Source organism: Rhyacophila brunnea, unplaced genomic scaffold (assembly GCF_057557595.1).
Source record: "Rhyacophila brunnea isolate RB1 unplaced genomic scaffold, BYU_Rbru_1.0 scaffold_7, whole genome shotgun sequence".
Lineage (NCBI taxonomy): Eukaryota > Metazoa > Arthropoda > Insecta > Trichoptera > Rhyacophilidae > Rhyacophila > Rhyacophila brunnea.
In genome coordinates this window covers 37506163-37518686 of record NW_028233339.1, presented here as the reverse complement: position 1 = coordinate 37518686, position 12524 = coordinate 37506163, and the positions used below count along the sequence as shown (strand labels likewise).

The window sequence follows — 12524 nt, the reverse complement described above, 5'->3', positions numbered from 1 at the left end:
AACATGGTTATTTTATGTATATTTCATAAAAATCAGAGGGTTAGATATTTTTTTATATTATGGCCTATCTAGCTCAGATGGCCAAATTATTTTTTCCACGAGACAACGGAGCGATAATTTTGGTGATCTCATGAACCTGAACGACGGTAAATTGTATGTATGCAGTTTGCCGTATCACAATTCATCATATTTAACTGTTGTACCAAAAACTGATGGCCGTATAGTATCGAAATAAAAATACGCGTGTTTCGTTTCACAAGCGCCTACTGGCTAACCTACTTTTGAATTATTCAGAATTCTATATAAATATGTACGATAAGATTGTATTTCTAATTTACATATATTTTCTTCTATATTTCTCTTGCATTCCGGTGGTTTGTATTACGTAATTTATTTAGACATGAAATTAATCCTAATCCCAATACGGCCATCTGTTTCCGGTACAATAGGTCACGGTGAACTGTGATCTGATCCGGAAATGACTCCTAATGAATGATTTTATAATTAATTAATTATACGTACATTGGTGGGGTTGAAATGTCCTCCAGCTGACAGACATCCTCCGGTGAGATCTCCCTTGTCGTGCACGTGGAATCCATACTTTCCTGGCGGCAGTCCAATCACGGTTCCCTCCACGTGGACCTCCCCATTCTCTTGCTGCTGCGTGAAGGTCACATTCCCGTTGACGGTCGGCCCCTCCAGCCTCACGATGGCTTGCCGCATCTGGTTAAAGTATACTTGACGTGTTTGCGGCATATCATAGTTATAGTACATTCGCGGTTCTGACCACTGAGGGTTGGGGTTCTGGTAATACTGTGGTGACGGTTGTTGGTAAAACTGTGGTGCCGGCTGTTGGTAAACCTGAGGTGCCCGCTGTTGGTAAAACTGAGGTGCTGGCTGTTGGTTCTGATAATAGTGCTGCGCAAAAAATCGGTTCAAATCGGTGTTCTTTGACACTTTATGACAGTGATCACCAAATCCTCGTTAGTTTAGTCCTGGAAGCGGATGCAGCTAACAGCAGCGTGTGTTGATTTTTTTGGAAGCGACATACAGACTGAGCAACAATCGCTATAAACATTATCGGCCGATTTTTTTAAACTATTGATGCTATATGAACTCTGCATTATGTATGCTGCTTAATAATATATACACCATACAGCGTACATTTGTTATTAGCTATTCATTCACTCAAACTTTACGAGAAAGGGGTAAAAATACAAATATGTATCTCCTCAGGCTTTCGCAGTATTGTGTATTATGAGAAAACAATGACTAGTATATTACCGTATGTTTTGCTAAATGTACAATAACATAGAGGGAAAATTCTAAGCATTATTATCTATTAATCACAAATACAAAAATGTAAGTTTTTTTAAAAGTGAGAATAGTTAAATTCCAGCTAATATTTACGCCCGGAGACTTATAGTTAAATCAATTGAGTCTAATACACCAACAGTAATAACTAATTCGGCCGATATAATAGTGTTTAGCGATTGAGGCTCGGTGTGTGCGCTGCTTAATAAAACGGCAATTTGCTAATTTACACATCCATTTGGAATCGTTTGAACGTAACTGATTTTTGTAGTAACAAATATTTTCAATCCGGCGTTTTATTCTTGTATTCAAAAAGCAATTCTTAGAGTTGAGTGTAGACAGGCGAATAATCGGATAAATCTATAGATTCAAAGATTCTGTTAAACAAAAAATTTCCACAAGAATTAAACCGAGCGCCTTTTGAAAAAGTTAATCCAGGCTTCGTTAGCCTACTTTTATTTAAAAAAAAAATCAATAACTATGAAATCAGATACGTTTGTTTGAACCAAAACGGATGATTGATTGTTTCAATTTCGATTATAAATCGTTCGAAATAGATTTCAATCAAATTAGCTTGGTCGATTTTTTTCAGTCGTTTTATTGTGTGTTCCTACGATAGGCATCTAAGGGTTAATGCAACATATTTGAGCATTATCAGGGTAGTGTTATTAACATGTATATTTTCACGCAAGTGCATGCATATTTGATGTGGGTACTTCATTTCTACAGATGCATTATTAATTCAACTTTAAGCGGATGTTATTTGTTTTGTTATACCGACAGGTATATTGGTATCTAAAGCCGCATTTAGACCAAGCGAGCGAATGTTTGTTCTTCCCACACTCCAGCGAAATTCTCTTGACGTACCTAAACGCTTGTTGAACGAGCATAATAATTTCGCTAGAGTGGGGGAAGAACAAATATTCGCTCGCTTGGTCTAAATGCGGCTTAAGTAATTCAATTAAAACTAAAAAATACTTATTGTGTATAATTATATTTTCTATATTATAATGTATTGCAACAAAATGATTTACCGATGACTTTAATAATGATTATTTTCTGTCTTATTAACGTAAAGCAGAAGGCTGTGACATTCTAGTATAAGTTTTTTTAAAGTATGTATTGATATATTCAAAATCATAAACAAGCAATTAATAAAATATATTTAAATAATAAGTTGTTGATTTTCTTATTACTAAACAGTTATTGATTACGAAAATATTATAATATTATTCAGCAGTTTTAATTGTAATCCATTATTTTTCGTTAAAGTTCAATTGTTACGTTGATTTCGTAGTTTAAAAATAACACTCGAAATTCGATTAAACATTAAAATGTTCTTACACATTATGACACAGTATTTTTTATTAAATAATTTCTTTTAAAGCTTTTGTTAGATTAAGTAAAATTTTGAAAAGTACTTACATATTGGCCATTGGCAAGAGCGCAAGCGCCCAATACGAAGAAAGCAAATCGGAGCATTTTGATATCTGTGAACAAAATAAAATGAAGCATTAAAATCAGCGGCGGTTTCCTTTGACCCAAATGACGTAACCGATTCGCCAGAAAACAAAAGGGTACCTCCAAATAGTCATAAAGGCATTAATTTATAACAAAATCTAAACTAAAATCTACTGAAAGTTTACATAAGTATATTAAATATACATATAGATTAATAACGTCACCTATACTAACTATTTTAATTCATTTACTAGTTAAAGTTATTTTTAACGTACCTAGTTGTCCTCAAAATATATCAGTGCGTCAGGCCTTTGCGTTACTAAACCACGGGATTGATTAAAGTTAATATATTATATATAGATACCTAAGTAATAAGTATGTACTGTTTTGAATTGATAAGGGATTTTATAACAATTTTTCGTTTTTTATAAATAAATATAGCGATACAACTTTAAGCATTTTAATAATCAGTTTTCATGTAAACACCAACACACCTCGAGTTTGTTATTTACTATTTTGTCTAAAATTCAGGTCATCACTGCCACTGGTCAATTGTATTTAGTTTAACTTAAAAAAATATATTGCCCGTATTATATTTACACAAATAATTACGGCTCTTCCAAACCATGGTGGATTTCGATAAAATATTATTGTGACAACCAATGCATTTTTTGTTTTGTTTTGGAAAACTGTTGCTATACAGTCTTCTTAGAAATTTCAAAACAAAAACAAAGAAATTTTGGTCACATATACATTTAAAAATTCTATCTAGAATTACCATCGTAGGCAGTTGAATCGTATTATTTCTAGCACAGAAAAGAAAATGTTCAAACACATAGGTTGACAGTATAGTAATAATTAGATTATAATAAATATATTCCATAAAGTAAATAAGTTTAACACCCGATATTTTCCATAATATTATAAAGACTGATTGATAAAGTCTTTCGCTCTCTTGGGTCTCTCTTCTAACAGTAAGAGTATCAAAATTTACTTTAGTGCTTAAATGTAACGTTGTAATAATTATTGTCAATATTGTGTATACTGGGGGTAGGAAAGGAGCTATATAGTGTAGAAAAGATAATTGAAAAAATCCAAATATTAATCGGGTAGAGGGGGTGAAGGAAAATCGTTATATTATAAATGTAGTAAATACCAAGTGATAAACACATTGTATAAATTATAATAAATTATCACTAAATAAACAATGAATCTTTTGAACAGTTTATATGTCCACACACTGTTGTATAATTTAATTCTACCAAGTAAATGCCGTCTCAATTAATAAACGCGTAAGTGTTATAAAGTTATAAATAGGTACCAAGAAGTGATTGAATCAAGGCTAGCTAGTGAAAGTAATTCTCGTACCATGGGAAATAAGTGGTAGGTATACGTACTATAACGATATTCACTATTGGTAAACAAAATCATCACGAGATTTAGCTCACGTAAAGTTTGTATATCGCGAATGTATTTAAGAATAATTTTAACTGAACTACATATTATTATATATTTAATTTGACCATAAAGTTGTTGGACGTTTGGAGAATAACCCCTAACTATTACAAGTAGGTGCACTAGTTTGGCCTTGCTCGCTCGTTTAGCCTTCATTTTTTTTTTGTAATAAAAAATATTTTTACACTCATCTTGGAACCCGAGTTTGTTATTCATTCCATCAAACACAAAAATAGGTTCAGCGGTTTGGTAAAATACAGAATGATACATAATATAAATTATATAAGATAGAAAAAGTATGGAATGGATGGGAGAGAAAACAAATGTATACGACTATACCGAAACACTCAAATGGAGATGGGCCGGACACTAAGCTCGCAAACAGGATAACCGCTGAGTTAATTCAGTCGTTAGTGAGGCTTGTCGACCTACTCTGTATTGACGAACTATTAAAGTTCGTGGCAGTGAAGAACAAGAAAATAATGAAGAAGGCTTGAGGAGGCCGTTCATCGAGCCTGTGGCGAAGGATGGAGTAAGGCTGTGTGGTAATGACACACATATTGCACACTAAACTTGTTGTCCGTCATACTTTGTTTTCATTGAACTAAGAACACAAATAATTTGTGCAGATAATATTAGTTAGCCATTAAAAATTCAATTAAAACTTGCCTAGCAATGTTGTTAAAATTGAGTTACCTATTGATAATTTATTTACAATATACACAAAGTATGAAAATTTGAATTTATCATAACAATGTAAGAATATTGCATTACAACACTAATATCAATATTTTGAGGATTTTTCTGGGTGGGGACTATAATAATTTTGTTACGGTTATGTAACGATCGTCAATACTATTACTATTACCGGGAAAAATACCGGGAAAATACAATTATTATTATCTAAATAACTTAATTATGTTGAAATTACTAAAATACTCAGAACAATAATTACTAAACACCTACAACCTACAATCAGAATACGTACCTACTCATTATGATAATTTATTTATTTTTACATAATAATATTCAATTAACAGATTTATCACAATACGTGTAGATTATAAAATAACATTTTAAGGTTAATTTTAGCATTAAAAAATCATATTATTTTAAATTGTATGTCAACACTCATTCTCGGGATGTGATTACGTACTGATTACTTTCGAAGGAACAAGGATTATATATTATTTTTATTACATAATTATGTTCACTGTTAATTCTTGATAGAACGACATGCTATTAATGTTATTATAAATAGCAAATACTTTAATGTTTATATATCGTTTTATTTGTCCCACATTTTTCCCACAATACATATTATATTATTATATATATTTATTATATCGGTTTTATATAGATGTTGAAATTATGCGTGCGTTTTTATATGTTGATATATTGGGGAATAAGTACAAATAAAACTATAAATAAACATTAAAAAGTGTTATTTCTAATAAATAATAAGCACTGTGTAGTGTATAATTTATTATTATTTTTTTTTAAATAATTACAATAAGAGTAATATATTGCAAAGAGCATTATGATAATTGTAGTTTTAAAAACAAGTATTTCTATATATTATTATATCAAATTTAATTATAGTAAAAAAAATACAACAGAAGGTCAACAAATACTGTAAGTCAGTTCCAGACCAATATACATAATATTTTGCCCGCAAAAAATATGTAATATCTTGTAAACTTTCACCACTACACAAAATATTAATGCACGTCATTTATTTAAAACTCAATGCATGTCTACACGTGCAAACGCTTCCATTTAATTAAATGTTGTTTGGAGACTCTACACCGTATAAATTTGCGCGCTTTAATCAAAACAAACATTCCACAAGACCACGTGTCACAATTTTAGTGAAACAGTAAAAAAAATCCAATATGACCACACTTGTCAGTAAATTTGCATAATATATTTTCCATCCACATCGGAATTCAAATGTGTGACAGTTTTTATACAACATACAATATTTATATGTTCACTGACAGATGCATGTTGATCTAAACTAGACTTCAGAATATTAAATGATTACAATTAAGTACATATGTCTGAAAATATTAATTAAAAAAATATTAAGTAGATTATAACCATAAGATACTGCAGCCATACGATTGACTGATAATAATAACTATTTGTCACATTAAGATTTTAAATAAATTCAATACTTTAATTATATTATTTATCATAACAATAAGTGGTGATTAATATATTTACCCACAACACTATATTATAAATTATAATAATATAATCAATAATAAAACGACCTATTAGCAATTTCTGTGTCATTTTGTGGTTAGTTGACGTAATTAACATGATTTTGGATAATAGCAAGGCAGGTGGATATTTAATAATAATTTGTGGTGAGTATTACGCACTAAGTAACTACCTAATGAATTTGATTATTTGCTTTATCCATGTCCAAATATGCCCTGATATAATATTAATAATTTGTAACTTGACATTAACAGAACAGTGACCAAACAGAACATGACGAAACAAAAATGAAACATTAATTTTTGTGGAATCTATTTAGGTTAGGTTAGCGTTAGGTCATTATTTCGTTGTACCTAGACACCCAATCATTTTGAACATATTACATTGATTAATATGAGATATAATTAAGCTATATAATTTGATTTATTATGGCGTATTGAAAATCTGTGCTATTAAAAATCTATCAACATAATAGAGATAGGACAATTTCAATATTAAATTTATATTTTTACTGAAAGGTCATAGTTACGTCGTTGTTCTGTTTTGTCACTGTTCTGTTTTGTCATTTTCTGTTTTGTCATGTTCTGTTTTGTCTTGGTCTGTTTTGTCTCTCTTCCGTTTTGTCATGGAACCATTTATACAAAGCTATTATACAAAGCTGGCGCTGAGTGAATCTGGGGGGACATTGCTAATCCTAATCCTATTAAACAAAATAGTATTATCAATAATAGTTTTGTTCAGCGTTAACGTTCCGCGAAATATTTCTAAATATTTACTGGCCCGCAGGTGAAAAAAGTGTGTCTTTCCTAACCAGTGTGGATAACTCAATGTTTGTTTCTAAAACTGTATGGGCGAATGTGCTATTATCTCAAGCGAAACTGTTTTATCTTGAAATCCTAATTAATTTTAAAGGTGGCGCCAACTCAGAAAGGTTGAAAAACACTCTTCTAGATAGCTATTCCATTATTGACAAGTATATCTTAATTGTTATACAACTTGTTATGTATATACTATTTATTATAAAACTGTTGCTTCAGTAAACAAAAGAAAATAATCACTTGGGTTATCATTTGTAGTAATTTAAAATTCCCCATTCCACACAATCATTTTTTAAATCTATAATAAATAGGGTATTTAAAATATTTTATATATTGTGACAATATCGTGAATGATACATGCCGAATCTGTTATATATCATGATATTCAAGCAATCGTTGCTGTATTATTTAAAAAAATATGTGTATTAAGTTATTTCGCTTCGAAGTGGCAATTTTAGGTAGGTAGGTGCCTAATTTTATTTTTACATATTTTAATAATGACATAATATATTATAAACAATAGAATTCAGTAAATTTTGGGACCAATTGATACAATTATTATCTTAGATGTTATTTCGTATATCGCGGAGAAAATCATATCTTCATAATCTATCAAAAATCTAACATTTCTGCATTTGTCTTACACTACGAAATTCATTTGTTTTTTTTTTTCATTCTTTTAAATTCACTCTAGGAATATATCATATCAGAATATAATTATGTAACTACGTTTCAAACATTTTCAATTTTGTTCGAATTGCTTTCAAATCTCATCCGAATGACTGATACGCCTGATCAGGAACTCGGTCGTTTGTGACGCGGTCATACCAATGCACTTCTGATTCGACAATGACATTGATTTTCCATTGGATAATGTGAATTGGACGGTAATAACACCAATACATCTTCGTTGAGCTGTTAGAACCTCCAATGTCACAAAATTTAAGGTAGACTTATATTCTTTTTTGTTAGGCTTTAAATGACTTGAATTATATACATACTAAATAATAAGTTAAACGGGGCTCGTCATAATTGAGTGATTGTAATACCTTCGATGTGGTGATTATGTATATTGGAGGTATTACGCTCGGATATTTAAATTTGGTGAAAAAAAATGTTACATCGGTGGTTTCAACAGTTCAACGACGATATTTTTGATACAGGATTTATTACAGAACATTGACGGTTTTACTAAACTATACAGTCTAATATAAATTAACAGCAAATAAAAAAACCTTTTGACAACATTGTCACATCGGAGGTTTCAACAGTTAAAAGACGAAATGCACCTTTTTTATATTAATTTATAAATAAAACGCTCCTATAAAGTAAACATTGACTTAATAAACATAATAAGTTTGACCTTCGTGCACGAATAAACCGATTAGAAAAATATTATTGTATATTATTCAGTAAATTTAACATTTGTGTAATGTCACACACAATTTAATAGAACAACTTTACCACTAAGTAATTGTTACGTAAACACTCGAAAGAATAAAACTGGTTTTTTTTTTAAATATTGTTTTGATCTCGAGATGATCTGATCACTCTCTTACCTTGTACAAGTTCTGTATCCAATGAGTGACTGACAAACGAAAGATGAATCGTCCAATTTAATAGCGAAGGAGTGAGAAGTGGTGCCGGGTGCCTCAGAAATACCCACCGTACATTATTTTATTCGTAATACTGCCGACGAAGTGATACGTAAACCTGATTATTTGTCGATCACACACCAACCGATTTTCAAACGGACTTGTTGGATTTTGAAAGATATAAAATCAATAATTGTCAACCACCATCAATATAATAACAGGATGAACTATTTATGTGAAAATTACAATTTCAAAAAATATTATTTAAACGAAAACATAACGACTGTGTTTAGAAAAAAGGGCGTAACCCGTTCTATAAAAAGGAAGTAAGCCGCAAATGCCGAATTATTATCTAAATTCAGGCTTTAATTGAGATTAATTAATTTTTAATTTATGGAAAAAAGCATTTATCCTCAATTTTAATGATTTTTCTCCAATATATTCTTTAATTATTATTAGATCGAAAATATATTACACCAAATCATCAATTGCCGGCCACAGACGGACAGTTCTCGTAACAGGTTGAACATGCCAGTTAATAACCATACAGTTATCTTTGGTAGATAATCTGCTGCGCCCATAGACGGACACTTTTCGACCTTTCAGATGTGTGCCATGTTCAAACTGCCAGCGACCCCCCACTCCCGTGTTTTTGTAAAACTGTTGGAATTTCAACTAGCCGAAAGTTCTCGAGTGACATTAGATGTCGGTAACGTAAAGTAGAATATACCGCGCGATACAACTACGGCTGGTGTTGCTTGTTATAAAATACAAATTCATTTATTATTAAAAAATATAATAATATTATGTACGCGGAGATCGCAAATATTATATTTTATTTATTTTTACGAGAGTAAAACAAAGTAATAGTTATTTTTGTAAACATATTATTTTATACAATATAATATAAATGTTAAAATTTTAGAGAACATTATAAATATTAAGTTATTGTGAAAATATAGACTAATTTTATTTATTGTATGTGGTGAATATTACAAATTATTAATTTAAGACGTTCACAACATAAATTATTATACCTAATTGTGAATGACAATGTCGGTAAATCTAAATAAAATTTAAGTATATATTTTAATAATATCATAGTAATTAATTATTATACTGATGATTGATGTAAATATAATTTTGTGGCTTATTGTATATAAAATCAATACCTTTATAAATATTACCGTTTTCTTACTTTTAAAGGGAATAATTTATTCAAAAGAAAAGATTATATTTTATATTTACACGAATGTGTATAATATTGTTTCAGTGAATCGATAAAATACACAATCCACTAGCGAAATCATGTTTTATTTTACCAACGTCATAGGTGTGTATTTTATGTCAATTTGTTTCTAATAAAAACAATTATAACCATAATAAATTCAAAGTAAAATTATTCGAGTATCAATATCGTTTAAGTATACCCTACCTAAAACTAATTTAAACAATACCCCTGTGTACTATCTCCGCGAACATAACCTCCATAGTTTTTGACACTTGCTCTGCCACAGACAATAACTGTACGTATATGGGCACGTCTGTTGACAGTTCGACAGATTTAAATGGGGTAGTTAAACTGATCTGTGGTGTGGCCACTAACGTACAGTTATTGAACAGTTATTGTCTGTGCCATGTTCAACCTGTTACGAGAACTGTCCGTCTGTGGCCGCCTAATCATCATGCACCCAATGTCTGTGCCTATTTAAAAAAAAATATTAAACTAAAATCACTCAAAAAATGTTTTTTGCCTCTCCTGTAAAAAAAATTCTGTGAGGGTTACGCCCTTTTTCCTAAACACGGTCGATAACATAATATTATTATGGTATTCAATTCACATAATTTAATAATGACCAGGCCCGACTTTGTTTACTTAGAAGGACATTGCCAACAACTATTTATACAAAAAGGTTTTTTAAATGTCAAAAAGGGTTGGATTTTGGTCTATCATACCATAGACTCATAAGAACTGAGTCGTGTAAATGTAAAAAAAATGTGTATTCAGTTGTAATATTATTATATGATTTCATTGTAATTTTGAAGGGGAAATATAAACCATTCCTATTTTTATGTAGATATCAGCTTACGTGAAATTCGTTTTCAAAATAATCAGGAAGAAGCGTTCATGACTTCGTTGTGTCACTTGATTCACATTGCATCAACCACAATCTGCATGAGAAGTGAGAGAACGAGAAGATGCGAATCACCACGCTTTAAACCGTCGCGCAGTAGGCTCTTTGCAGAATAGGTGAATAGTTTGACAATGAGTACCTAAACACCAAAACGTATCATTATCACGACTAATGAAAAATTTAGTATTTCCTTGTAATGATGAAAGGCATAATGGTATGGTTTAATTGTCCTTGGCCAAATATACGTTTGTTTGAATTGAATAGTGTGGTAGATTACTGCTTGTTTTATACTAGATCATAGCCTACTTGAAGTTTGGCATACTAGAACAAAACAATTGGATATTAAGATGATGATATTGCATCATTCAAGAACCGTCGCCGAAGTGAGCGAAAGAGAAGATTTGAATCCCCGCCCTTTAGAATGAGACGCAGTTTCTCCACACCGTCTCGCAGTATCCTCATTTCACAGTACGATAATACTTAAACAATGAGTACCCAAAGAAGATAATTAAGTTAAAATAGATTGTCCCCCGTCAAGTTTCTTCAAGTTGTAGAATGACAATGTAAGAGTGTAGTAATTAGATATGCCCGATATATACTACGTATTAAAAAAATATGATTAATGTTACATCATAATGTTCTAGCTAACGTATTGTGAAACATACATACTGAAGAACAAAATAAAAATAAACATTAGGAAAAAAGGCTAGAGTACACTGCAACAAGGAAAATATTTATAAAATTTGCTCATGTATGAGCGTTTAAAATATTCAAGACGCGAACTCTTACAAAACTTGCTCTCGATTTTACACATAATAATATACGTGAGGGGAGTGCCCGTTTTTGCGTAGACAATCTTTACCAAGAAAAATAATTTTAAAGTAAGTATTATTATTCTGATCAATGTAGATATATGCATAAGTCATAACACAAAATAATATTCTTACCATATTCATTTAAGTATAGGCAGAATCATGATTATTTTATTGTAGTTTCAAATATAGTTAGGTAGGTACTCTGAGTGTACGTAGTAGTTGATTAATATTAATATATCAGTGGCAAAGGGTGACTTTTGGAAAGAGTTAGGCTGTGATCAGAAAAAAATGCACACTATTTGTCAGTCAAACTTACAGGAAATAAGAAGATAATACGACATTACTACTGATGGATAGGTACACACTGATCGATATATTTTGTATAAAATTAAGTGATAAATTTAAACTATGTATTTTCCTAAACCAACACACGTAACATATGCCCAAAAATATGTCAACGGTGAATATAAATGTTTTTTAGGTAGTCGCATGGTTCGCCGCAGCTTTGACAAATTATTTAAATCACTTACGCCAGAACAGTTCCATGTAGCTTGTAAATCTTTCTTTCGCGAACAATGAACATGGGCAACAGTATCACAATAGGGCAGTAGAGCAATTGTATCAATAATATTTAACGTAGGTAGCTATCAATAAAGTTTTTTTCACAAAATAATAATCACCTAATAATAATTGTGAAATGTT

General features: G+C 30.7%; 1 protein-coding gene across 10 annotated transcripts in view; it reads right to left on the bottom strand.

Annotated features, from left to right (window-relative positions):
- LOC147064815 (superoxide dismutase [Cu-Zn]-like) overlaps positions 1–12524 on the bottom strand; it is a 71180-nt gene that overhangs the window by 20751 nt on the left and 37905 nt on the right. For 5 of the 10 annotated variants that reach the window (XM_085958096.1, XM_085958099.1, XM_085958100.1 and 2 more), the window contains 2 exons: positions 2740–2804; positions 523–723 (listed from right to left, as the gene is read on the bottom strand). In XM_085958096.1, coding sequence (XP_085814222.1) covers positions 523–723; positions 2740–2796 — 258 coding nt within the window. In that variant the 5' untranslated portion in view covers positions 2797–2804. Of the gene's footprint in view, positions 1–522; positions 919–2739; positions 2805–8836; positions 8868–12524 lie in introns of those variants that run through there. The other 5 variants (XM_085958095.1, XM_085958098.1, XM_085958093.1 and 2 more) reach the window with 3 other exon arrangements.